We start from the raw sequence: 27,653 nt of genomic DNA on the forward strand, positions 1-27,653 counted from the left end.
CCAAGGCCAGGCTGGACGGGGCTTGCAGCACCCCAGGGTAGTGGAAGTGTCCCTGCCGTGGCAGGGGGTGGAATGAGATTATTTTTAAAGTCTTTTCCAACTCAAACCATGCTGGAATTCTGTGTTTCTCTGTTTGATTGATGCAATTTCCTGCAAGAGACCTGAGCTGGCAGAGCAGAGGTTGGCCCTGTCCTCTTCCCCCTGTGCCCAGTGCCTCCCAGGAGTGCTGGGGAGCAGAGCTGGACCCACCCAAACCCAAAGAGCTCCAGGTCTGGAATAACCTTGGACAAGGAATAACCTTGTCCCTGCTGATTTATGGAATCATTAAGGTTGGAAAAGGCCTCCAAGATCATCAAGCCCAACCTTTGACCAGATCCCCTTGCCCACTAAACCACATCCTGAAGCGCCACATCTGCTCATGTTTTTAACACCTCCAGGAGTGGCGACTCCACCACTGCCCTGGGCAGCCCCTTCCAATGCCTGACAATCCTTTCCATTAAGAAATTTTCCCTAAAATCTGATCTAAACCTCCCCTGGCACAGCTTGAGGCTGTTTTCTCTCCAGTCCCTGTTCCCTGGAGCACAGCCCGACCCCTGGCTGTCCCCTCCTGTCAGGAGTTGTGCAGAGCCACAAGGTCCCCCCTGAGCCTCCTTTGCTCCAGGCTGAGCCCCTTTCCCAGCTCCCTCATGGTGCTCCTGGTGCTCCAGACCCTTCTCCAGCTCTGTTCTCTTCCCTGCTCATGCTCTACCACCACATTTCACCAAAACCAAACCCCTGGCTCAGCCCTGCCTCAGAGTTAAAGGGCAGGAAATGTCATTAAAACCCTCAGTGAATCTCAGCCTGGGCAAAGTGAGTGTTGTCCTTCCTGTCACCATTGCTATTTCCATCCCAGAAATGTTCCAGGGGCTGGTTTGGAGTGGTCTGGATGGGCAAAATGAAAACCCCCAAATTCAGAAGTGTCCTTAATGCTACCTTCTCTCCTTCACAGGTACGACATCTGCATCTACAAGAACAAGCCCTGTGGCACCCTGGGTGAGTCAAATTCTGACACCCCCTCAGCAGCCCCCAGCAGCACACAGAACTTCGGGAATGTGATGAGGGTGGGCTGTGCCATTCCCCTTTCCAGCTGTGCCACCCCCTTTCCAGCTGTGCCATCCCAGCTCTTCCATTCCCCTTTCCCATCTGTGCCATCCCTTTCCCACTTGTGTCATTCCCTTTCCAGTTGTGCCATCCCCATCCCAGCTGTTCCATTCCCTTTCCCAGCTGTTCCATCCCCATCCCAGCTGTGCCACCCCCTTTCCCACCTGTTCCATTCCCTTCCCACCTGTTCCATTCCCTTCCCACCTGTTCCAGCCCCTTTCCCAGCTGTGCCATTCCCCTTTCCAGCTGTGCCATTCCCCTTTCCAGTTGTGCCATCCCCATCCCACCTGTTCCATCCCTTCCCAGTGAAGGTGCAGCACCTGCCCCAGCACCAGACCAGTGCTTCCCAGCCTCCTGTCCCTTCTGTGAACACTAAACTACCAGCCCTGAGCTCAGCTGAGCCCTGGAACTCCTCTGCTCCATCCCTGGAACAGCTCCAGCTCCAGCCTGCTGATTAAGAACCACTCACATTTTTAGGGTTTGTCCATGGCCTGCTGGAGTTCCAGGCTGAGCAGGGAGAAATCTGACAGTTTTGTGATGACTGCAAAGGGAGTTTTTATTGTCACAGCCAGGCCCTGCAGCCCTGTCTGGCTGCAGCTCCCCCTCTGTCTCACCCTGGTCTAGACTGGGCAGGCAGGGAGGGATTTCTGCTCTGCATCACTGTGGGGAGAGCTGGTGGGTCTCTGACCTGAGGCTGGAGGTGCTGGGATGGCTGAAATCATTCCCCGGGCACAGCCAGGCCCTGCCCTGGCCCTGGGCAGGGGCACACTTTGTGCTGAGGGAATCTGCTGTCACAATTCAGGGGGAAATTCAGCATCACCCAGTCCTCCAAAAGAGCCATGCTGGATTCCTGGTGGGTGCCAGGCAGAACTGAGGTTGGATCCTGGTTGGATCCTTCCTGGCCAGGTTTGGATGCCCCAGAGCTGGTGGAGCCCATCTGAGATTCCCCCACCAGGGTTGTGCCAAGGACTGCTCCCCTTTGCACCATTTGGACATGAAATTGAGAGGATTTTTAGCATTTCTGAGCCTGTCACTGTTAATTCATCATCAGTGCTGAGTGACCATGTCCTGTAAGAGCCACGAGTCCATCCCAAAGCTCGGTGCAATGGTGAGAAGAAACTGCTTTCAGTAGAAACAGGTGATCCCCAGCCAGGGAATGATGTGCATTACTGCAATGATTTCAGAAAGCTGGACAATGGCTTTGTTAAGCTATACTGTATTACACTAACACTACACTAAATTACATACTAAAGAGATACAATACCAAAGAATACTAAAGAAAAACCCGTGACTGTCTCCAGACACTGGATCCCATTGGTCAAGGAATCAGAACAACCCTCACTGCTGTCCAATTACCAAATCACTCTGGGTAAGCAATCTCCATAACACATTCCACATGTGCCAAACAGCAGGAGCAGCAGGCAGAGATAAGAATTGTTTTCTCTCCTTCTCTGAGCTCCTCCCTGCATACCCCAGGGAAAATCCTTGGGGAAGCCGTGCCTGCTGCTCTCTGTGAAGAGGCTGGGGCCACAACTGCTCAGTGCTACAGAGCATGAAGCACATCAGGCAGCCCCAAACACCCCCTCGCCCCCCCAGCCACCCAGTGGCAGCCCTGTGTGACAGCTCTGTCCCCTCCCCAGGCCTGGCCCCCGTGGGGGGGATGTGTGAGCGGGAGAGGAGCTGCAGCATCAACGAGGACATCGGGCTGGCCACAGCCTTCACCATCGCCCACGAGATCGGCCACACGTGAGTGCAGCTCCCAGCAGCTCCTGCTGCTCTGGCCCTGCCACCAGGGCCTGCTTATAGATACATTTAATCCATAATCTCTAACAGATTATGTTATATATATATCCAATATTGTATATCCAATCTCATATATTATATATTTAGATATGATATATTATATATAATATATAATGTTATATATAATATTATATATTATACATAATTATATTACATTTCATCACATTACATTACATTATATTATATATATAATATAATGCATATTATATATACATTATATTATATATCATATATCATTATATATATCATATATCATATACTATATAATATAATATATCATTTTATATATATCAATAATACATATTGATATATATATTATAATTATATATATAATTATGTATATAATATATAAATTAAATTTATAGTTAATTATAATTATATTATAATATATTATACTATATTTAAATACATTATATTCTATATTCTATATTATATTATATACATTTGTATATAATATTCTATATTATATTATATACAAATCATATCTAATTATTAATTCTATATATTATATCCATATAATATATAATATAATATATACAGTGTTATGTAATATATTATATATTATATAATATATATTATATAATATATCATATATTATATATCATATATTATAGTATATATTATGTATTACATAATATTGGCTTTTCACAAACATTAAAATGGATTTTATACGTGTGGTGTTAAAGTAACTTTGTTATAAAGATATAGTTTTTATTTCTGTGGTTAATTAAGGTCAGTGAAATTGCTGATATAAGTGTGTTTGTGTTAAAATGCCTGCTTGGATGGGATAACATCCAATAAAAATATAATGAGGACACCTGTACGGATCTGCCACCCATCAGCACTCACTGACTGAAGGCAGTGAGGAACAGAAACCGGAGGTGATAAAAAAAGGACTAAAGCCACACCCAAGGAATACACCTGCTCCTAAAAGGTGGATCCAAGGAGGAGCCATGCTCAACAATTCTTGGAACATGTAAACTAGTTTGGGGAAAGTTCACTCTGCATGAGGGTCTATGAATATGCAAAGAGCTGATGTAAGGGAAAGGTATTTAAGGGGTATCCCCAAAGATTACAGGCTGCTCTTGGCTGAGTAATAACCTTTATAACAACACAAGTAATAACCTTTGCTCTGTGGTCCTTGTCTCCTACTGTCCTTTATTCAACTTCTGAAATTTTCACAGCAGAGTGAAGGTGTTTTTCACAGGCTGAAAACCCTTCCTGTGGACCACCCAGGTGTGTCCAAATCCAGGTGGATGAATTTTCCCTATAACTGGGGCTTAGGGAAAAAAAAAAAAAATCTGCAAACTTTATTTCCTTATTGAGAAACACCTGTTTCATAAAGGAAGTTGAGTTTGTCATTAGACTATCAATCATAAAATACATTATTGATCCAACACAAGGAATTTAAACAATTTTAAAAATTCACTTTCTTTACTTTAAGCAGTGTGAATGCTCTTGAGAGCTGTTGTTAAACTGTGTAAAGCATTAGTTTGAGTAGCTTTTTTAATAAATGGAGGAAGCAGTTTTGCCCAAGTGTGTGCTGTGGTGCTCTCCAGGTTTGGCATGAACCACGACGGGGTCGGCAACAGCTGCGGCTCGCGGGGCCAGGAGACGGCCAAGCTGATGGCTGCTCACATCACCATGAAGACCAACCCCTTCGTGTGGTCCACCTGCAGCAGGGACTACATCACCAGCTTCCTGGAGTAAGGAATCCACCCCTCCCTGCCCTCCCTCCAGCCTCCCCCAGTCTCTTTTGAGGAGGGGGTAAAGCCAAGCAAAGCCCCAAACCTCCCCCAGAACCTTCTGTCTTGTTTCCCAGAGTCACATCCTTCTCCCAGAGTCACATTCTTTCTTTCCTTTAGACTTTCCCATGTTTTTCTTTCCTGTTGAACGTCTAAACCCATTTATGTTGTGGCTGGGAGAGATTTATTTATTTATTATGTTATTTATTATATTTTTTTTTTAATTTATTATTCCCACATCCAGAAACTTCTCAAATAGATCAGTCCCCCAGAGAAGGAGTGGGGGACTTCCTGGAGTAAGGAATCCACCCCTGGAGTAAGGATTCCACTCCTCCCTACCCTCCCTCCAGCCTCCCCCAGTCTCTTGTGAGGAGGGAGTAAAGCCAAGCAAAGCCCTCAAACCCCCCAGAACCTTCTATTTTGTCTCCCAGAGTCCCATTCTTTCCTTTCTTTAGACTTTCCCATGTTTTTCCTTCCTGTTGAACATCTAAACCCATTTATGTTGTGGATGGGAGAGCTTTATTTATTTATTATATTTATGTTATTTGGCATTTCCTATCTTAGGCTGCTGAATGCCAGGGGCCCTTTGCAGGCCCTGTGCCTGCTGCACATCCCCACTCCTCGTGCTCTGTGCTGGCCACCTCCAGCTCCAGGAGCCTCTGGTGGGACGTGGTGTGAGCAGGATTTGGGGCTGGGGGTGATGACAGCAGCTTTGATTTAGGGGGAGCTCAGAGAGCAGTGAGGGAAGGGGAGGGAAAGGTGTTTCTGGACAAATGTGGATGTTCCTACAAAGCTCTGGCAAGCAGGAGGTTGGGCTTGGAGAGGGGGCCTGGGGCTTCACAGCTGGGTGGGAGAGCAGCCCCTCTGCCCACCCAGTGCCCACCTGAGGGTGCTGGGCACACCAGCCTGGGCACACCTGTCTGCACTCACCACAGGGACAACCAGGGGCTGGCAACAGCCTGCAGAAGGGCTGGAGCTGGGCCAGGGCTTGGCATGGAGCTCAGGGCAAGGTTCTTCCCCCCAAGGGTGCTGGGCACTGCCCAGGCTCCCCAGGGAATGGTCCCAAGGCTGCCAGAGCTCCAGGAGCTCTCAGGGCTGCTCAGGGTGGGAGTGTTGGGGTGGCTGTGCAGGGACAGGGGCTGGGATCAATGATCCCTGAGGGTCCCTTCCAGCTCAGGATGTTCCAGGTTTCTATGAACCCTCTGATCAACACTTCCAGAGTTACCTGAGAGCTAGGATGTGCTTCCCAGCCTGGGAAGGATTTCAGAGCACTTTCCCTCACCCAGAGCAGACCCAGATTGGTCCCTTCAAGCAGCCAAGCTCAGCCCAGCAAAGCCGGGAGTATCAGCTGCTGATCCCCCACCTCAGGCTCTCTCTCTCCCCTCATCTTTCTCAGCCCTGATTGTCCCTCTGTGCTTCCAGCTCGGGGATGGGACTGTGCCTGAACAACGCTCCCCCCAAGCAGGATTTCATCTACCCCACGGTGGCCCCGGGCCAGGCCTACGATGCCGACGAGCAGTGCCGCTTCCAGTACGGAGTCAAATCCCGCCAGTGTAAATACGGGGTAGAGAGCCTTCCTGCTTTACTATCGGTTCCAGGGCTGGAGGAGGGGGCATGGGGTGAGGGAAGGTCCCTGGGGCTCTCCCTGCTGCCCGCATCTGTCACTGTCACCATTAGAAATGAAGGGATGGGGTTGTTTTCAAGCTATGAATGATTTATTGCCCAGATAAACATCGGGCTCAGGGGCTGTGAGATTTTAGAGCAGCAAGCGGTCAGCTATAGCTCAAAGTAGTCAAAGTTCTTCATTACAGGGCAATATATAACTTTCTAAACCAATAGACAGTTGCCACAGAACTTATCTTGCTTTTCTAACCTATCACTTTCACTCCTGCTGCACTGTGGATACTTTTGTCCAGCGACTTCTGTCCTATGTACACCCATAGGCTTCTATTATAACTTCTAAACTCAGTTTTTCTATACAACCACACCTTTATAAACCCTTCACCACCTTATCAATGCAGTTTCCTACATTATAAACCCTTCACCACCTTATCAATACAATTTCCTACATTACAAACCTTTCACCATCTTGTCAATACAGTTTCCTGCATTATAAATCTTTCACCATTTATCAATACATTTTCCTACATTATAAACCCTTCATCTTATCAATACAGTTTCCTACATAATAAACCCTTCATCACTTTATCAATAGTTTCCTACATTATAAACTCTTTACCATCTTATCAATACAGTTTCACACTTACTGAAAGCAAATTCTTACTTACAACTATTGGAACATAAGTTTATGATTTTTCAGCTTAATGTCTGTATTGTTTTTTTACATCAATCCAAACTTCTTCCAAGGCTGCAGATCAAACTCTCCTGTGTTGGTGGAAGTTTCATTATAAACCCTTCACCATCTTATCACTTCAGTTTCCTACATTATAAACCCTTCTCCATCTTATCTTATGCCACAATGAAACTCCAGGAAGTTTTATTTATTTATTTTATCCCAGCAGTCCCATCCTGTTTGTGAAAAACCCCAGCACAGACAAGGACAGGTGGGATTAGCTCAGGTGTCACCAAGGTGACACCAAGGAGAGGTGGCCTGGGCTGGCTGGAGTCAGCTCTGCCCCCTCAGCCCAGGGAACCTCCACAGCCAGAAGGGTTTAAGGGTTTTTTGAGCTTTAAGTGTTAAAGTTTTAGGAGATTTGATGTTACAGTCCCCTCTTAATTGTTTAAAAAGTGGAGTAAGTTCATTATTTGTAATTTTAAAATAGATCAGATTCAATTGATTTCTCTTAAAAGCTGCTGTAAATCTTGCCAGGTGTTGATATGGTTGGTTTGAAGTTGTCTTTTCTGTGGTGTGATTGTTCTGTTGGATTAGGTTTGGTTTTTTTACTTAGAGATGGGATAACTTACTGGCATTTTAAAAACTTTTATTCTATTTTTAGTCTCATGTGAAGGGTGAGATGATATAGATAATTTATATTTAATATATAGATATGAGTAATATATAAATATATTATAGCATAGCATACTATAGCATTGTATATTAATAATAATATGTAATATTTAATATATAATATATAAAATTATATATACTTTAGATAAATAATATATAAATTATATAATATATTATATTATATATAATATATAACTTAATATAGTATTATCATTTATGTTATTACTATCAGAAGCTAACTACTTCTTAATTACAATATATTATAAGCATTTCTTGGGTTATCAGTTTTTGCTACACTATATTGTAAATACTTTAAAGCTAATTATTTAAAATCACTCTTTGTGGGTATTACTATCATGTACTTTTGAAGTTCCATTTTTCTGAAGTATCTAGTCTTTTTTGTAAGCTCATCTTTTGAGACTTGTTTCTAGTTTAATTTTTTCCTCCACAAGGTTTGCTCAGGTGCTTGTGCTTAGTTTGCTTAGGCTGAGCCCAGAGAAGGGGACAGGGACAGCCCTCGGTGGCCCTGGGGTGGCTGCACTGGCAGGGTTTGATCTCACGCTGTCCCCACCACGCTGAGGACGCTCAGTGTCCCCGTGTCCCCCCCAGCTGGTGCCTCCCTGGCCCAAGCCAATCCTAACCTGGGTTTTGTTTCTTTGTCTCCCCCCAATCTCGCTGTCTGCAGGAGGTCTGCAGCGAGCTGTGGTGTCTGAGCAAAAGCAACCGCTGCATCACCAACAGCATCCCCGCGGCCGAGGGCACCATCTGCCAAACCAACACCATCGACAAGGGGGTAAGGCAGCCCCGGCCACGGCCACAGCTGGCAGGGAGGGCTGGGCCCCTTTTCCAGCAAAAAAGGGATTCTTGTTCGTGCTGGGGCCGGGGGGTTGCTTTAGGAGCACCCAGCAGCCTGCCCAGCCCTGACCCGCAGGGCAGAGCTGTCCTGGAGGGAGCCTGGGATGGGCCAAGGAGCCCAGAAATACCCCAAGGTCCGGTCCAAAGTGCTGGAATGTGGAATGTGATATAGGGAATGTGGAGAGTGGAATGTGGGAAGTGGAATGTGGAATGTGGAATATGGAATGTGGAATATGGAATGTGATATATGGAACGTGGAAAGTGGAATAGGCAATGTGAAAAGTGGAATGTGGAATATGGAATGTGGGAAGTAGAATATGGAATGTGGAAAGTGAAATATGGATTGTGATATATGGAATGTGGAAAGTGGAATGTGGAAAGTGGAATATGGAATGTGGGAAGTGGAATATGGAATGTGGAAAGTGAAATATGGATTGTGATATATGGAATGTGGAAAGTGGAATGTGGAAAGTGGAATATGGAGTGTGGGAAGTGGAATATGGAATGTGGAAAGTGAAATATGGAATGTGATATATGGAATGTGGAGTGTGGAATATGGAAGTGGAATGTGGAATGTGGGAAGTGGAATATGGAATGTGATATATGGAATGTGGAGTGTGGAATATGGAATATGAAAAGTGGAATATGGGACATGGAATGTGGAATGTGGACTGTGGAGTGTGGAATATGGACTGTGGAATATGGAGTATGGAACGTGGAATATGGAATGTGATATATGGAACGTGGAAAGTGGAATAGGGAATGTGGAAAGTGGAATGTGGGAAGTGGAATATGGAATGTGGAAAGTGAAATATGGAATGTGATATATGGAATGTGGAGTGTGGAATATGGAATATGAAAAGTGGAAAGTGGAATATGGAATGTGGAATGTGGAATATGGAACGTGGAATGTGGAGTATGGACTGTGGAATATGGAGTATGGAATGTGGAATATGGAATGTGATATATGGAAGGTGGAAAGTGGAATAGGCTATGTGGAAAGTGGAATGTGGAATATGGAATGTGGGAAGGGGAATATGGAATGTGGAAAGTGAAATATGGATTGTGATATATGGAATATGGACAGTGGAATGTGGAAAATGGAATATGGAATGTGATATATGGAACGTTGAAAGTGGAATAGGGAATGTGGAAAGTGGAATGTGGAATATGGAATGTGGAAAGTGAAATATGGACTGTGATATCTGGAATGTGGACTCTGGAATCTGGAATGTGGACTCTGGAATCTGGAATGTGGACTCTGGAATGTGGAATATGGACTCTGTAATACGGAGTATGGAATGTGGGAAGTGGAATGTGGGAAGTGGAATATGGAAAGTGGAATATGGACTGTGGAATGTGATATATGGAATATGGAAAGTGGAATGTGGAATATGGAATGTTAAATGTGGAATATGGAATGTGATTTATGGAATGTGGAGTGTGGAATATGGGATATGGAATGTGGAAAGTGGAATATGGAATGTGGAAAGTGGAATATGGAATGTGATATATGGAATGTGGAGTGTGGAATATGGAATGGGAAATCCCTGCTCCAGCCAAGTCCTCCTTGGTGTCACCCCTGAGGCGCAGCAAGGTGACCTCGAGCAGGAGTGGCAGCTCAGGCTCTGCTGCCCATCCCAGTTTCTGCCACTGACACTGAACCTGTTTAACATTTCCTGGATACCCTCAGACAGGACATGCTGCTCCTGAAAAGCAGCAAGGTTTCCATGGATTGTTTCAGGAGGAGTAGGATCTCATGGAATGCCACATCCTTAAATGAGCACCTTGTCCTCAGGTCTGCTGGGATCTCCTGGGATCTCCTGGCTGGTCTGAGAAAAGGGATTTTTTGGTTTTTCCCCCAGTTTTCCCAGATTTTTGCTTTCAGAGGAACTTGGGAAAAACTGGCTATGATGAAACCTTGGCTTTTTACACTTGGCTGGGAGGGAGAGGGCAGGATTTTCCCCGACCATGAATTTTGCCTTGATTGCTTCACTCCCTGCTCCTCCTACACCAATTTTCCCAGAACAAAGTGAATGCACCGCTCAAACAAAGAGCCTTTGCACACTGGGACAAGGGAGAATCAGGGCTGGGACGTTCCCCATTCCACTAGAAGAAAAGTAATTCCCAAGAAACATCTCAGATCCTTAGGAAGCTGGAGGAGTTGGTGTGCAGGGGAGATCATGGCTGTGACAAATCCACATTTTCATTTTAGTTCTGCTGGGAACGGGGGCAGAGAGGAGCAGACAGCTCCTGGGGCTGCACATCCCTCCTGCTGCACTCTCACAGGGACTGGGACATTTTTTCCTCTCCTAGTCATGGCTTTTTCCCAGCTTTTCCCACTTTTAAATATCCCTTTTCCCCCACTTTGTGGCTGCTTTTTAACCAGGCTTCTTCAAAAACCTTGAGGGAAGGGAAATGAAGCAGTCACAGCCCCCAGGATTTGTGGGAGCTGCTCCCTGTGAGGATTCTGGCTCCCTTTGAATCCCCAGTTACCTCCCTGTGCTTATCCTTTGGATCCATTAATTCTTTGGAAGTGGTTTGATGGCCTTGGGTGGAAGAAGTTGCACTTTTATATTAAATTTCTGCATTGTCCCCAGCTGGAGCTGCTGGGGCGAGCCCCAGACCTCAGCCCTTGGCTGGGGCAGCTCTCCAAGGTCTTCCCTGGCCTCTCCCTTTGCCCTGGGGAGAGCAGACAGAAGGATCAGGGAATTTAAACTGTGAAATGAGAGAGAAAATTCCTGTGCTCTGCCAGCCAGTGTGGGGGAAGGCTGAGCCAAGCTCTGCTGTGCCCACATCCCAAACCTCTGGTTATTTCCTCCTCCCAGATTCTTCTTTTTTAAAGTAATCAATCTCCTGTGGTTGTTATGGCTTCACCTGCCTAACCCCAAGAACCCACAGTGGCATTTCCCCCTCCTTTTCCTCAGTTTTTCCCACTTTTAATCATCCCTTTCTCCCAACTTTGTAACTGCTTTTTAACCAGGGGGAAGGGAAGGTTTGGGAAGGTTTGGGAAGGTTTGGGAAGGTTTGGGAAGGGAAGGTTTGGGAAGGTTTGGGAAGGGAAGGTTTGGGAAGGTTTGGGAAGGTTTGGGAAGGGAAGGTTTGGGAAGGTTTGGGAAGGTTTGGGAAGGTTTGGGAAGGTTTGGGAAGGTTTGGGAAGGGAAGGTTTGGGAAGGGAAGGTTTGGGAAGGGAAGGTTTGGGAAGGTTTGGGAAGGTTTGGGAAGGTTTGGGAAGGTTTGGGAAGGTTTGGGAAGGGAAGGTTTGGGAAGGGAAGGGAAGGTTTGGGAAGGTTTGGGAAGGTTTGGGAAGGTTTGGGAAGGTTTGGGAAGGGAAGGTTTGGGAAGGGAAGGTTTGGGAAGGGAAGGGAAGGTTTGGGAAGGGAAGGGAAGGTTTGGGAAGGGAAGGGAAGGGAAGGGAAGGTTTGGGAAGGGAAGGGAAGGGAAGGTTGGGAAGGGAAGGGAAGGGAAGGGAAGGTTGGGAAGGGAAGGGAAGGGAAGGTTTGGGAAGGGAAGGGAAGGGAAGGGTGGAAGGAAGGGAAGGTTTGGGAAGGTTTGGGAAGGTTGGGAAGGGAAGGGAAGGGAAGGGAAGGGAAGGGAAGGGAAGGGAAGGGAAGGGAAGGGAAGGGAAGGGAAGGGAAGGGAAGGGAAGGGAAGGGAAGGAAGGGAAGGGAAGGGAAGGGAAGGGAAGGGAAGGGAAGGGAAGGGAAGGGAAGGAAGGGAAGGGAAGGGAAGGGAAGGGAAGGGAAGGGAAGGGAAGGGAAGGGAAGGGAAGGGAAGGGAAGGGAAGGGAAGGGAAGGGAAGGGAAGGGAAGGGAAGGGAAGGGAAGGGAAGGGAAGGGAAGGGAAGGGAAGGGAAGGGAAGGGAAGGGAAGGGAAGGGAAGGGAAGGGAAGGGAAGGGAAGGGAAGGGAAGGGAAGGGAAGGGAAGGGAAGGGAAGGGAAGGGAAGGGAAGGGAAGGGAAGGGAAGGGAAGGGAGGGAAGGGAAGGGAAGGGAAGGGAAGGGAAGGGAAGGGAAGGGAAGGGAAGGGAAGGGAAGGGAAGGGAAGGGAAGGGGCCCCCAGGGTTTATTGGAGCTATTCCCAGGCTGGGGGAATATTGTGGAGTGTCTCCTCCACTTGGGATCCCCCTTTGGAGAGGCGCTGGTGCTCCCAGGGATAGTGAGCTGGGATTCCTGGGAAGCCACGGTGCATTTTTCCCAGCTGCCCATGCAGAGCTGGCTCGGGAGGAGCAGGGAGAGGCTGTGCCAACAGCTCCAGGGTGGGTTCCCAGCCCCTGGAAGAAGCACACAGAGCTTTCTTCCTTCCTGGGATTATCTCAGCCCCCGGGGCTCCGTGTCCGGCACCGCGCCCGGGCGGCTCTGGCACTGTCCCACCCTCCCATGGCTGGGGACTCCAGGGGGTGTGGGACACGTGCCAGGCCTGAGGGAAATATTTCATAGGCAAATTTCCATGAGCATCTGTCTCCCAGTAGGATGGGGACAGGCGGATTCTTTAAGGATCCTCCGCAGAACGATGACACAACGTTGATAGTACAATTTAAACTTTATTTGAACTCCAGCTCTTTGCTGATCTGGACATTTTGGACACACGAACCACAACCTGAGCTCTCAGTACAAACAAAACTCATTCTGTCCTGGCAGTGCTTGTGGCCATGTCCCCCAGGGATCCTGGCCCTCCCCAGCAGCAGCAGCTCCAATCCAAGATCACCTGGAACTCTGCCGAGGGCTTTTATAGGATGTGAGATGGGGACCCAGGCAATCTTTAGAGGAGAATCCCAGACGGGTTTGGGTTGGGAGGGACCTTAAACCTCATCCATGGGCAGGGACACCTTCCATAGCCCAGGGTGCTCCAAGCCCCAATGTCCAGCCTGGCCTTGGACACTCCCAGGGATCCAGGGGCAGCCACAGCTGCTCTGGGCAACATGTGGGATGTGACCCCTTGCCAGTGCCTGCCTGGATGGTGCCACAGGGGCTGGGGACATTGATCCCACTGACCCCAAGGGGAGACGAGCACCCTTTGCCTTGGAGAATTTGGCTCCGAGGCTGCTGCAGCTCCGAGCTCAGATTCCTCAGGACCAAAGCAGATCCAAGCCCCGCGCTGGCTCCGCGGAGGCTCTGGCAGAAGGAGCCCCCACGCCCGAGGTGTCCCAAGCTCTGTGTCCCCGCAGTGGTGCTACAAGAGGGAGTGTGTGCCCTTCGGGACACGGCCAGAGGGCGTGGATGGAGCCTGGGGCTCGTGGTCATCGTGGGGCGAGTGCAGCCGGACGTGCGGCGGCGGCGTGTCCTCGTCCGTGCGCCACTGCGACAGCCCCAGGTACGCGGGGGTGGCCCTGTCACCGCGGCCCTGCAGTGTCCCCAACCCTTCGTGTCCCTGGGGAGGCATGTCCAGGTGCCTGTGATGCCTTGGGAAGGCTGACCTAGAGTAGAGGCTGGATGGATGGGGAGTCTTAACTTCTTTTTGTCAGGGTCGGGATTTAATCGCGGGATGGTATTTCTTGTTGGGACTCAGATGTTTATCAGTTCTTATCCATGTCACAGCCTCACAAACCCTGAGTTCTGCAGCACTTCACTCTCACAAACTAAAAATGGAGCCCCATCTCTCTCTCTACAAGGCCTTTTAAGGATAAACTGCCCAATTAAGAAATGACACCTAAATTATTTTCACTTTTAACCCAATAACCAACAATGGCCCACAGTGTGCACTTTTTTATCCAATGACACAAAACCATCCAAACCCATGGAGAAGAAGGTGAAAGAGAAGAAGAAAAAGGAGAGGAGAAAAAAGGAGAAGGAGAAGAAGGTGAAGAAGGAGAAGAAGGTGGAGAAGAAGGACCAGCCTTCACCCTAAAGCCTCCATCTTGCTTTATATCTATTACTGTATTCTAAACCCTCCAGCTCTAAGTTTCCCACCCTGTGATATCACACACTTCTATCCAAACTCCACACCCACAATCCCAGTTCTATCATTCCATTTTGGAAGTTTCTCCACAGCCTCAGGTCAATGCAGTGTTCTCTTGGGGGTCAGTGCCTGCCAGCACAGAAAGTCTGAAATCCTCAGCAGGCAGGGCTCCAACAGATGGAGTTAATATTTAAAGCAGGGATTTATTAGGACGCCTCAATGGATACACCTTGGGCAACACCAGGGCACAGGGTCTCTCCCTGGGATCAGTTCTGCCCCATTTGCACCTTGCAGTTCATTGTCCCATTCCAGCCCCAGCCTATCCAGTCCCATCCTTGTTTTTCTCTCTCCAGCCCACGGGGTTTGTGCTCCTGGGCTGAGATTTGGATCATTTGTCCTTGGTGCCCAGCTGGAGCAGGAATTGTTTTGTCTCCCTGCTCTGTGCACAGAGCTCACCATCCCCTCATATGAAGTCCAGACCCACCCACTAAAGCAGCACAGAGTCTGAAAATAGAAAAGCTCAAACCTGAGGCATCACCTGTTCATTCCACACTCAGCTCCTTTATCAGCCTCTGCCTTCCCTCCTCAGAGCCCTGCAAGTGCCTGAGGCTTGGCAAGGACTGAAACAGCAGAGAATGAAACATAAAGCTGGCACAGATGGCAGTGCCCTGAGGAGACAGGAAACTTCCCAGGTGGAGAATCAGCTCACCCATCAATTTCTGCCTCTTCCGTCCATGCATTTTTGGGAGGGGGTGGGGAGAGAAAAGGGAGAAGAGAAGGAAAAGCACCCTCAGGCTGTTCTCAGTGGAGCAGGGACATTATCCTGTTAAAGATCCTGGCCATAATCCACTTCTCCATGCCACCCCAGCCCAGTGCATGTCCCTTCATGTCACCTGAGCAGCAGTGACAGCTGCTCTTAAGTCCATCCATATAAAGCTAGGCCTGCTTCCATTTCAGTAATGACTCCTGGAAGGTTTGGCAGTGTTTTAATGCCTTTGTCCAGCTCTGTGTTGGTGTTGGGGCTGCACCACACCCCAAACCCTCTGTGTAAAGCCCTCTGTGCACTCAGGGAGATTTTAGGGGCTGTGCCCAGGCAGGATCAGTCCTTGTGGTACAGAAGGGTTGGGAAAAGCCACCTGGGGCAGCCACCCCAAGCTCCTCAGGGGAAAACCCTGCCCTGAGCAGTGCCTGGAGCTGTTCAACACCTCCTTCCTCTTCGGCAGGCCCACGATTGGAGGGAAGTACTGCCTGGGAGAGAGGAAACGCTACCGCTCCTGCAACACCGACGTGAGTGGGGCAGTGGGGCTGGGAGGGATGGAGGGGGGGGATCTGCCCTGTCTGAGGTGGGATCAGCCCCATCCGGGGGGGATCTCCCCTGTCTGGGGTGGGATCAGCCCCATCCAGGTGGGATCAGCCCTGTCTGGGGTGGGATCAGCCCTGTCTGGGGTGGGATCAGCCTGGTCCAGGGGGATCTGCCCTGTCGGGGTTGGTATCTGCCCTGTCTGGGGGGATCTGCCCTGTCGGGGGTGGGATCAGCCCTCTCCAAATGGGATCCATCCTGTCTGGGTTGGGATCTGCCCTGCCCGGGCTGGGATGAGCCCTCTCCAATGGGATGAGCCCTGTCTGGGAGGATCTGCCCTGTCCGGGTTGGGATCTGCTCTCTCCAATGAGATGAGCCCTCTCCAGATGGAGTTGAGCCCTCTCTGGGTTGAATGAGCCCTGTCAGGATTGGGTTGAGCCCTCTCCAAATAGGATCAGCCCTGTCTGGGTTGGGATCTGCCCTCTCCAAATAGGATCAGCCCTGTCTGGGTTGGGATCTGCCCTCTCCAAATAGGATCAGCCTTGTCCAGGTTGGGATCGGCCCTGTCCCAGTAGCATGAGCCCTCTCCAGTTGGGATGAGCTCTGTCCAGGGTGAATGAGCCCTCTCCAAGTGGGATGAGCCCTCTCTGATTGGGTTGAGCCCTCTCTGGGTTAAATGAGCCCTGTCTGGGTTGGCATGGACCCTGTCCAAATGGGATCAGCCCTGTCCAGGTGGCATCAGCCTTCCCTGGGTAGGATGAGCCCTCTCCGGGTGGGATAAGCCCTCTGTGGTTGGGATCAGCCCTGTCCAGGTGGGATGAGCCCTCTCCACACAGGTGCGGGGTGCTCTGTGCAGCCGTGGGAGGAAGAGGAGGAGGAGGAGGAGGCAGGGCGGGGTGTGCCGGCAGCGATCCCGCAATGGGGAATTCCGGGCTGGATCAGGCAGGTGTGGGAGCGGCTCCGGGGGCGGGGAGGCTGCACGGACCTGCCGGGCTTCAGGATCCAGAGGGGCCCAAAGATAAGGAGGGAAAGGAGGGGAGAGAGAGAATTCCAGCTCTGCTTCTCCCAGGCTGCACCTGCACGGCTGCTCAGGTGGGGCTGGCTCCGACTCTGCTTCCCGGGGCTGAGGGTTAAACCTCAAACATTTACAGAAAAAACTGCCCTGAGGGGGTGCTCAGAGAGGCTTGGGGCCTGGGGGACTGCAGCTTTAACACCCACGGGGTGCTGGAGAGGGAAACTGATGGGTCCTGTTGCTTCCCTGGGTTTTGGGGGATTGCTCCCAGGGTCACAGACCAGGCAGAGCTCAGGGGGCCCCTCCTCGTGCTTTTGGTCTTCAAACCGTGTCTGGCTCTGCAGGAGGGACTGTCCTGCCACCGTGTAGCAGTGTCAGGGCTGGTGTCCCTGTCCCCAGGGGCTGGTGGCAGTGTCCCTCTGTGTGCGCTGATGTCCCTGTTCCTGAGGGACTGATGTCCCTGTCCCCAAGGGCTGGTGGCAGTCTCCAGTTGCCTAGAGCTGGTGACAGTGCCCCAGTGTCAGAGCTGGTGTCCCTGTCCCTGAGGGGTTGATGTCCCTGTCCCCAAGGGGCTAGTGGCAGTGCCCCAGTGTCAGAGCTGATGTTCCCATCCCCAAGGAGTTGGTGGCAGTGCTCCATTGTCAGGCCTGCTGTCCCTGTCCCCAAGGAGCTGGTTGCAGTGTCCAGTTGCCTAGAGCTGGTGGCAGTGCCCACTTGTCAGGGCTGGTGTCCCTGTCCTTAAGGGGTTGGTGGCAGTGCCCACTTGTCAGGGCTGGTGTCCCTGTCCTTAAGGGGTTGGTGGCAGTGCCCCACTGTCAGAGTTGGTGTCCCTGTCCCCAAGGGGCTGGTGGCAATGCCCAGTTGCCTAGAGCTGGTGGCAGTGCCCCATGACCAGAGCTGGTGGCAGTGCCCAGTTGTCAGGGCTGGTGTCCCTGTCCCCAAGGAGTTAGTGACAGTGCTCCATTGTCGGGACTGGTGGCAGTGCCCAGGTGTCAGGGCTGGTGTCCCTGTCCCCAAGGAGTTAGTGACAGTGCTCCACTGTCGGAGCTGGTGGCAGTGCCCAGGTGTCAGGGCTGGTGTCCCTGTCCCCAAGGAGTTAGTGACAGTGCTCCACTGTCGGAGCTGGTGGCAGTGCCCAGGTGTCAGGGCTGGTGTCCCTGTCCCCAAGGAGTTAGTGACAGTGAGTGCTCCACTGTCGGGGCTGGTGGCAGTGCCCAGGTGTCAGAGCTGGTGGCCCTGTGCCCAGGGGCTGTGGCAGTGCCCAGCTGTGCCCTGCCCTCCTGGCCAGGCCGCCCCAGCCCCAGGCTGACCCGTGGCTGTGTGACCGCAGGACTGCCCGCCGGGCTCGCAGGACTTCCGAGAGCTGCAGTGCGCCGAGTTCGACAGCGTGCCCTTCCGAGGGAAGTACTACACCTGGAAAACCTACCGGGGAGGTGAGCTGGGCTGGGGCTGCTGCAGCTGCTGCCACGGGGCAGGCTGGCAGAAATGCTGCAACCTCCCTCCAAGGGTCTCCTTCAGAAACCACTCGGAGTAAGGCAGTGTGTGGGGGTGCTCGCAGGGGTCCCGGGGCGAGGGAAGAGATGAGAATCTTGACTCCGTGTTTCAGAGGGCTGATTTTATTATTTTATTATATATATTACATTAAAAGAAAATTATATACTAAAAGAATAGAAGAAAGGATTTCATTAGAAAGCTAACAAAGGAAAGAAAAGAGTGATAAAATCTTGTGACTGCTCACAGCCTCGACACAGGTGGCTGTCATTGGTCATCAAGTAAAAACAATTCACATGCTGGGTGAGCAATTCTCCAAATCACATTCCAAAGCAGCAAAACATGGAGAAGCTGAAACTTCTCAGCTTCTCAGGAGAAAAGATCCTAATGAAAGGATTTTTCAGAAAATATGTCTGTGACAGTAGTGCTCTAGGCTGGGGATGGTGTGGCTGGACAGTGCTCGGGTGAAAGGGACCTGGGGGTACTGGTCAACAACTGACTGAACATGAGCCAGCAGTGTGCCCTGGTGGCCAAGAAGGCCAAGGGCTCCTGGCCAGGATCAGGAATGGAGTGGCCAGCAGGAGCAGGGAGGTCATTCTGCCCCTGTCCTTGGCACTGGTGAGGGCACACCTGGAGTGCTGTGTCCAGTGCTGGACCCCTCAGTTTGGGAAGGATGTTGAGATCCTTGAATGTGTCCAAAGGAGGGCAATGAGGCTGGAGAGGGGCTGGGAACACAAACCCTGAGAGGAACCCCTAAGGGAGCTGGGGGTGCTCAGCCTGGAGAAAAGGAGACTCAGGGGTGCCCTGATCACTCTGCAGCTCCTGGAAGGTGCCTGTGCTCAACTGGGGCTGGGCTCTTTCTCCAGGCAGCACTGACAGAACCAGAGCACACAGCCTCAAGGTGTGACAAGGGAAATTTAGGTTTTTCATAAGGAAAAAGTTTTTCACAGAAAGGGTGATAAAGTTCTGGAATGGCTGCCTGGGGAGGGGGTGCAGTCCCCATCCCTGGGGGTGTTTAACAAAGCCTGGATGTGGCACTGGGTGCCAGGGTTCAGTTGGGGTGCTGGGGCTGGGTTGGACTCGATGACCTTGGAGGTCTCTTCCAACCCAGTGACTCTGGAATTCTGTGATTCTGTGGGAGCAGCCATTTCAGGTCCATGCACACACACACCACAGAGAGCTCAGTGGAGGAAGGACAGGAAGGGTTTTGTATGATGTATTCCAGCAAAGCTTCATGGCATCCATCACACCAAAGGGATCAGGGACAAAGACCTGGCCACGTGCTCTGCACAAGGTTAAGTAGGGGTGGGTGCCCAATGGTCTGAGGGCACAGGGGTGGTACAAAGGGCAGGGAAAAGGGCATTGGCCTGCAGGGAAGACAGGCCTGGCCACCAGGGATAGCACAACCAATGAGGAAACAGGGAAAAAAGAAACCACAAGAATTTGGGACATACAGGGAAAATGTCTTGGTTTGAAAAGTCAGGTGTCTGCTAAGGAAGGCAGTACTCTCCCCTGAAATGGAAAATGTAAACCCCCTCCCTCTGAATTATTAAAATGTTTAAATTAAAAGGCTCTCAGGCAAAGATATGGGAGCAGGAATAACAGTTCTTTACTAGGAAAACTGAAAATACAAATACAATAGTGCAAAAAAGAAAACAAACCACTGACAGAGTCACAATAGGAGCTGACCCCCTGTGGGTCAGGGTGGTGGCACAGTCCCATTCCATGCCAGCTCTCAGGCAAAGATATGGGAATAGGAATAAGAGTTCTTTATTAGGGAAGAAAATTTTTTAAAAGATAAAAATGCAGTAATACAAACCAACCCTGCCAGAGTCAGAGCAGGCCGTGCCCCACTGTGGGTCAGGGTGGTGGCACAGTCCCATCCCAGGGGGGCTCAGGGTGGTGGCACAGTCCCATCCCAGGGGGGCTCAGCCCTCCTGCAGTGCCAGCTGTGGTTCTGCTGGAGCAGGGATCCTGCACAAGGGGGGAGTTTTCCTCTGGAGCTCCAGGGCTGCTGGAGATGGGCCTGCTCTCCTTCTGGGAATGCAGGGGAGCAGAAAGCTGCTCCTCTGGGAATGCAGTGGGCAAAGGCTGCTGGGCTGTGCCCAGGTCAGATTGGATCCAGGTAGGAATGCTTGGCTCCTCCCCTGGGCGGAGCATCTCCCCAGGGGATGCTGGAATTTGATCAGCCCTGCAGGGACACTCCCTGGCCATGGACAGCAGAGATCTCCTGGAGGGAGGATTGGCTGTGGGGGAGATAAAGAAAACTGCCCCATGGACAGAGGAGAACTGCTCCAGCTCTGACAGATGGGAATAGAACACACAACCCCACTTCCAACCTCAAACAGGTGCTCGATGGGGAGGAGACAGAGCAGGCAGGGAAAGCTTCCTGAGCAGGAGAAGGGATGGGATCTGGTGGATCCTTCAAAGAGCAGCACTTCCTCTTCCCGAGGTCAGCCCTGGGTCCTGCAGAAGGGTCTGGAGGAGGCTCTGTGGCACAAATCTCTCAATAATGAGGAGGAACAGCTCATCTCCTTGGAGGAGTTAAGGAACTGGACTGGGGAAATCCTTCCCAGCTGTGCAAACAAGCCCAGCTCCCAGCAGGGCTCCTGCAGCTGGAGCAGCTGTGCTGAGGCTGCAGGGGATGGATCAATGAAAATGTAATAAAATTGGGAGGCTGTTAAGTCACCCTGAGACCCCAGTGGATGCCAAGGGGGAAGACAACCCTGCAGGCTGGAGCTGCCCTGGCTCAGACCTCTCTCCTCCCCAGGCATGGCCCAGGGCTTGGCTGGCCAGCTGAACATCACCCTTGAGGTGTCATCTGACCCTGACAGGGATTTTTGGCTTTCATAAAGAGCCCCTTCCTCTCTCTGTGCTTCATTTTCCTCTGCCACAAAATGAGTGAGGAAACCTCTCCCCTCATGGGAGGCTGGTGTCACCAACATGTTTTATGAAAAATCCTTTCCTTAGGATTTTTTCCTCCTGAGAAACTGAGAGGCCTCAGGAACAAACTGCAAACAATGATTATCTGCTGCTGTGGAAGGCAGCAGGTGGAGCTGGGATTGGTCTCACCTGGTTGTTTCTAATTAATGGCCAATCCCAGTCCAGCTGTCCAGACCATCTCAGTCAGAGACAAACCTTTGTTATTGATTCCTTTTCTATTCTTAGCAAGCCTTCTGCTGAAATCCTTTCTTCTGTTCTTTTAGTATAGTTTTAATATCATATAGATCATAAAATAACAAACCAGCCTTCTGAAACATGGAGTGCAGATTCTCATCTCTTCCCTCATCCCGGGACCCCTGCGAGCACCGCCACAGGCTGGCAGGGCTGACAGTGCTGTGTTTGAAGGGATCTGGGAGCTTCATCTCCTCTTCCCACAGTGGCTGTGGGCCATGGTCATGAGGAGCACGTTTGTTTTGTTTATTCAGAGTCCAAGGGTGTCACTGTTGTCACCTGGGGTAGCCCAGGGAGGAACCATGGAGCAGGGAAGGTCAAGGAACAACTTTGGACAAGTTTGGGCTCTCACTCAGAACTGGGAGACCTGGTTTGTGTCCAGTGCCTAAAGGGGGCTGGAAAGAAAGAGAATTTTAGCAAGGCCTTGAAGGACAGGACCCAGGGAATGGCTTCCCACTGCCAGAGGGCAGGGACAGATGGGAAATTGGGAAGGGATTGTTCCCTGTGTGGGAACTTCATCCAGATATTTGGGTCCATTTGCATATTGGGGGTTCATCTCCCAGTTACAGCTCCAGGTAATGAAGTCATTTACCCCAAATTTGCTCTCCCCAACTCACTTTTGTTTCCATTTCTGGAGCCTGAGGCAGTGAGGTGTCTTTGATTCCCAGGCCTGGAGAGGAATTGTTGTGTCTGACCAAAATGGGGAAGCAGCAGCTCACCCTGTGTGTGGAGTTTGGAGTTCTACACTAAAGAACTGCAGGATTACAAACATTAACAATATAAAAGCTAAAATCCTAAGATGAGGTTGAGCAAAGATTTATATGTCTTTAATTTCTTTAATAGCTCAGTTGCAGACCCTAACCCTCCAATTTTTAGGCACATTCCAGATAACACACAGGCAAAATTGAACCAAAATCCTCCAGTTTAAATGGGAAACCCTGAGACAGGACAAACTGAAGGACCATTTTCACTCATCCCACATGGAGCAGTGTGAGCACAGGACCCCAGTGCCTGCACCCCAAGGGCATCCCCTGCTCTCAGTGGGAGCTGCTGCTCCCCCTGCTCACAGCTGCTTCTCCAGGGGCTTGCCCAGGCATCCTGCTCCAGAAAATGCCTCCAAGCTGCTGAATTCCCCTCTCGTGTCTCCTCCTGCTCCTCCCTCTCCCAGCTTTGCTCTCTCTTCCCTCCAGCTGCTCTGGCACAGCTGGGCTCCCTCCCCTCCCCTTTGATGTTCTGTATCGAGTTTCCCTTTTGCACATTCCCATTCCTCCCATCCAAGGTGCCTCCCAGCTCTGGCACAGGGATCAGGAGGTGGGTGGTGCCTCCAGGAGGGAGCTGACACAGCTCAGGCACCACTGCCAGTCTCCTGCTGGGTCTCCTGGGATGCTCAGCAAAGGCAGCAAACACCACAAGCCACACCAGGGGTTGAGCAAATCCAAAGGCAGCAGGCAGGGAATGCTGTGCTGGAGCCACATCCTGCTCCAGGCACTTCATCTGGATATTTGGGTGCTGTTCCTGGGGTGATGCTTTGGAAAAGGTTGTTGGGAAATACAGAAATTTCAGCTGTGGCTTGAAGATCCTTCTCCTTCATCCTCACGCTGCTGTGGTCACCTTGCTGGGAAGGATTCACCTCGGACAGAAAGGAAGGGTTCCCCTGCCCAGTAACTTGGTTCTTCTGCTCTGGCAGCTGAAAAAAAAGCCTTGGAAAGGTACCTCAGGAGCTGCTGCCTCAGTTTCCCTGTTGGTAAAGCAGGCAGAAGGGTTTTACAACCTGTGAAGTGCCAGGAGTGACCTGGATAAGAACAAATCCCTTTGTTTCCTTCCCTGTACATCCAGCCCATGTTCCCAGGCTGTGCAGGAGGGACAGTGTCCCCCCAGGGTCCATGTCCAGCTCAAGGGCCTGGCTCCCTCCTCCAGGGGCATCCTCCTGGTTTTCCACATCCTTCCTTATGGGAATAAATCACACAGATTCCATTTTCTTCATGGTGGGAAAAATCCCAGTCTTTATTGACATAACTCCTTTTTATACCATTTTACAGACCTCATGTGTGATTCCAATTAGATAGTAGATTTCTTGCTAATTACTTTCATTGGTCAGTAACAAGTTGTAATTCTGTATTTATTGGTCACTCAAACCCTGGTGTGTACCTGCAGGAAAGGTTGTTTGTGAGAGATAGTTTTCATTTCTTTATCTAAAAACAGTTTACACAGGTTCTGGTTGTTTTTCACCCAGGAATAGCTGGGCATGCTAACAAACTGCTCACCCCAGGATTGCTTTCACGTGGGAACTTGCAGAGTGCTAACTTGACTGATTCCAGGAGAGCAGGTTTGATTTGATGAAGATTTTATGAAGCCTTTATGATATTTCTACTCATTCCAGGAGAGCAGGTTTGATTTTATGGAGATTTTATTGTATTGCTACTGATTCCAGGAGAGCAGGTTTGATTTTATGGAGATTTTATTGTATTGCTACTGATTCCAGGAGAGCAGGTTTGATTTGATGAAGGTTTTAGGAAGCCTTTATGCTTTTTCTACTGATTCCAGGAGAGCAGGTTTGATTTGATGGAGATTTTATTGTATTGCTCCTGATTTCAGGAGGGCAGGTTTGATTTGATGAAGATTTTAGGAAGCCTTTATGCTTTTTCTACCTGACTGCAGCACTTTAGCAGACGTTTGAAGCTGTGCTCCTTCCCCAGGGGGTGTCAAGGCGTGTTCCCTCAACTGCCTGGCCGAGGGCTTCAACTTCTACACGGAGAGAGCGGCGGCCGTGGTGGATGGAACCCCCTGCAGGCAGGACTCCAACGACATCTGTGTCAACGGGGAGTGCAAGGTGGGACAGGGACAGAGCCCGGGAATGGGGGACAGGGACAGACCTGAAACAGGGGGGACAGGGACAGAGCCCGGGAATGGGGGACAGGGACAGAGCCTGGGAATGGGGGGCAAGGACAGAGCCCGGGAATGGGGGGCAAGGACAGAGCCCGGGAATGGGGGACAAGGACCCTCCCCGGGAACTGGGGACAGGGATGGAGCCCTGGGATGGGGGACAGGGACAGAGCCCTGGGATGGGGGACAGGGACAGACCCCCCTGGGAATTAGGAACAGGGACAGAGCCCTGGGATGGGGGACAGGGACAGAGCCCAGGATGGGGGACAAGGACAGACCCCCCTGGGAATTAGGGACAGGGACAGAGCCCCTGGGATGGGGGACAGGGACAGAACCCCCCGGGAATTGGGGACAGGGACAGAGCCCTGGGATGGGGGACAGGGACAGAGCCCTGGGATGGGTTGACAAGGACAGACCCCCCCCAGGAATTAGGGACAGGAACAGACCCCGGGATGGGGGACAAGGGCAGATCCATGGGCAGGGGGAACAAGGACAGACCCTGGGAATGGGGGACAGGGACAGAACCCAGGTCAGGGGACGAGGATAGACCCATGGGCAGAGGGGACAAGAACAAATCTCTGGGTACAGGGGACAGGGACAGACCCCCGGGCAGGCAAGCACTGCCCTCAAACTGCTCACACAGACGTGGGATGGGTGGAGGGTTAAAAGAGCTGGGGGTGTCACCTGGACAAGAGAAGGCTCCAGAGAGAGCTCAGAGCCCCTTGCAGAGCCTGGAGGGGCTCCAGGAGAGCTGGAGAGGGACTGGGGACAAGGCATGGAGGGACAGGACACAGGGAATGGCTTCTCATGTGGAAAGGGGAGATTTTTATGGGATATTGGGCAGGAATTGTTCCCTGGCAGGGTGGGCAGGCCCTGGCACAGGGTGCCCAGAGCAGCTGGGGCTGCCCCTGGATCCCTGGCAGTGCCCAAGGCCAGGCTGGACAGGGCTGGGAGCAGCCTGGGACAGTGGGAGGTGTCCCTGCCATGGCAGGGGTGGCACTGGATGGGATTTGAGGTCCCTTCCCACCCTGTAATTCCATGATTTCTCTGCCTGGACACCCAGTGGAAGCAGGACCATTCCCCTCCTCTCTGCATTCCCTGGCTCACAGATGGATCCCTGCACTCCCAGCCTGGGCAGCCCCAGCCCCTTTGATGTTTCCCTTGCAATGGGATCTGGGGGGAGCTGTAAAAGTTAATTATAAGAAAACTCTGTGGGAGTGGCCAACATCCCCTGACAGACAGACAGTCTGTCTGTCTGCCTCCCTTCCTGCATCTCTGGGATCTGTTTGTCTCCACGGGGCTGTGGAACAAAGGGGGATTGCACCCGAGGGAGCCACAGCTGTGCTGGTGACCCTTGTGCCACCCCCGGGGCGGTGGCGGAGGGACAGAGGCCACAAGGACACATCAGCTGCAGGGCAGGGCTTCCCTTGGGCTCCACTCGGGCATCCCGAGCTCTGCTTCATCCCTGCACCCTCCCCGGAGAGGGCTGGCACTGCTGAGGGGGCAGGGAGGGGACAGCAGGGTCCCTCCGGGCTGGCTCATCCCGCTGCTCCTCCCGCAGCACGTGGGCTGTGACCGGGTGCTGGGCTCCGACTCCAAGGAGGACAAGTGCCGGGTGTGCGGGGGAGATGGCAGCTCCTGCGAGACCATCGAGGGCGTCTTCAACCACTCCCTGCCCGAGGGAGGTAGGGAACAAACGGCCTGCTCACCCTCAAGTCCCTCCTCCACCTCACCTGCCCCTGGGGACAGGCAGGGACAAACCCCAGAGCTCAATCCCAAGGGGTGGCACCAGGCTGGGAGGCAGCAAAATCCCTCCTGACCCCCTGCTGTGAAATAGGAGTCTCTTTGAGCCAGGTCTCATAAGCTCTTGGAGATATATTTCACACCCAAGATAGCTCAGCTACCTTAGAAGGTATAAAATCAGCAGGATGGCTTCTGTGGTAGTGTTGGAAACAAAAAGGATTTAATAAAAGGCAAAATAACAAAACTCTACAGAGAAAAACCCAGCCAGGTGCAAGAGGTTCTTGCCCCGATTAGTTTATTTGTTCTCTTCTTTTTCTAGTGAATTGCTCAGGTGGTACTTTTTGGCTCCTGTGCAATTGGCCATCCTTAAGTTTGAGGTGAAGTCCCCCAGGTCCTGTGAGATGTCTTTTCACCTAATCGAGGAGAGAAACTTCTGGGCTCATTTCCTTTTTAAGGGGACAAAGGAGAGTTTTGTCACTCCATCCACAGGGGGCTCATTCCTATAGTGCCCCAGCCTCCAGGGGTGCCCAAATCTCTGACACAGAGCTCCAAGCCCCTTCCCTGCTCCCAGGGTTGATCCCAGCTCCACAGCACGTTCCCAGTCCCACCACAAGAGCCCCCAGTGCAAACCCACTCCATTTTGGTGCCCAAAATGCTTTTTCCATCATTTCCCTGTGGATAAGGGGGTGGCTCACGCTCCCATCCAGCCCAGGGCAGCTCTGGCTCTGGGACTGAGGATGAAAATGCTGCTCACCTGCTTGTCCCACAGGTTATGAGGAGGTGATCCAGATCCCCAAGGGCTCCGTGCACATCGACATCCGGGAGCTGAACCTCTCCATCAACTACCTGGGTGAGCTGGGGCTGGGGCTGCTGGATCCCCAGCCAGGCCCTGCCATGTCCCTGGGATTAACAGGGAAACACAGGGAGAACTTCCCACTGCCCCTGGGAATGGGGATTTGGGGGTCCCAGGCTGGGATTTGGGGCAGAAGGCAGCAGGCCAGTGCGGGCTGTGTGTCCCCCAGTGTCCCTGTCCTGTGTTGGCACCACAACCCTGAGCAAATCCCACATCTGTCAGTTCCTGCCATCTCCCCTTTGCCATCCTGGGGATTAAAAACTCTCACATTTTCCTCGGACTTGGTTTTCCAGCCTTGCTCAGTCCTGCTTTCACAACGAGGATTTTCTTTCCCCTGTTTTCCCCCCTGTCCCCCGAGCGACGCAGGGCAGGCAGGGTGCTGTCCCTGGGTGCTGCCGGGTGCCAGCAGGATTCTCCCGGCACCATCCCTCCCCTGGGATCGGAGGTGCCTCCATCCCTCCCTGCCCGGTGTGCAGGGACTCCTTTCTGCATTTCTGCGCTCTCAGGACACCGCTGCCCGCTGATCCCACTTTGGGATCCCTGCGGTGGAGGGAGCATCCTCCAGCCTCCGCAGCTTGCAGGATCCCCCGCGTCCCGAGCGCGGCGGGGCCGGCGGGCAGCGGTGCCCGGAGCCGCTCCCGGAGCTCGGTGGAGCGGAGGGCCGGCAGGAGCCGGAGCAGGAGCGAGCGCTCCGATCCCCCTCTAGCGACTCTGCCGGGCAACCACAGCCCGGCTCCGGGCCCCGGCAGCCCCAGCAGCCCCGACCCAGTGTGCACAGCTGGGTTTGAG

At 51.6% G+C, this 27,653-nt stretch overlaps 1 protein-coding gene across 1 annotated transcript in view; it reads left to right on the top strand.

Moving 5' to 3' along the window:
• The window catches only part of ADAMTS10 (ADAM metallopeptidase with thrombospondin type 1 motif 10), a 73,770-nt gene that overhangs the window by 37,289 nt on the left and 8,828 nt on the right, over positions 1–27,653 (top strand). Inside the window, exons 8-18 of the mRNA XM_059869854.1 lie at positions 989–1,032; positions 2,781–2,886; positions 4,503–4,649; positions 6,111–6,252; positions 8,342–8,449; positions 13,678–13,823; positions 15,632–15,695; positions 18,051–18,153; positions 24,082–24,215; positions 25,830–25,953; positions 26,781–26,861. Of these exons, the coding sequence (XP_059725837.1) occupies positions 989–1,032; positions 2,781–2,886; positions 4,503–4,649; positions 6,111–6,252; positions 8,342–8,449; positions 13,678–13,823; positions 15,632–15,695; positions 18,051–18,153; positions 24,082–24,215; positions 25,830–25,953; positions 26,781–26,861 (1,199 nt within the window). The remainder of the gene's footprint in view (positions 1–988; positions 1,033–2,780; positions 2,887–4,502; positions 4,650–6,110; positions 6,253–8,341; positions 8,450–13,677; positions 13,824–15,631; positions 15,696–18,050; positions 18,154–24,081; positions 24,216–25,829; positions 25,954–26,780; positions 26,862–27,653) is intronic.

The sequence above is a fragment of the Haemorhous mexicanus genome, chromosome 29, assembly GCF_027477595.1.
Source record: "Haemorhous mexicanus isolate bHaeMex1 chromosome 29, bHaeMex1.pri, whole genome shotgun sequence".
Classification (NCBI taxonomy): domain Eukaryota; kingdom Metazoa; phylum Chordata; class Aves; order Passeriformes; family Fringillidae; genus Haemorhous; species Haemorhous mexicanus.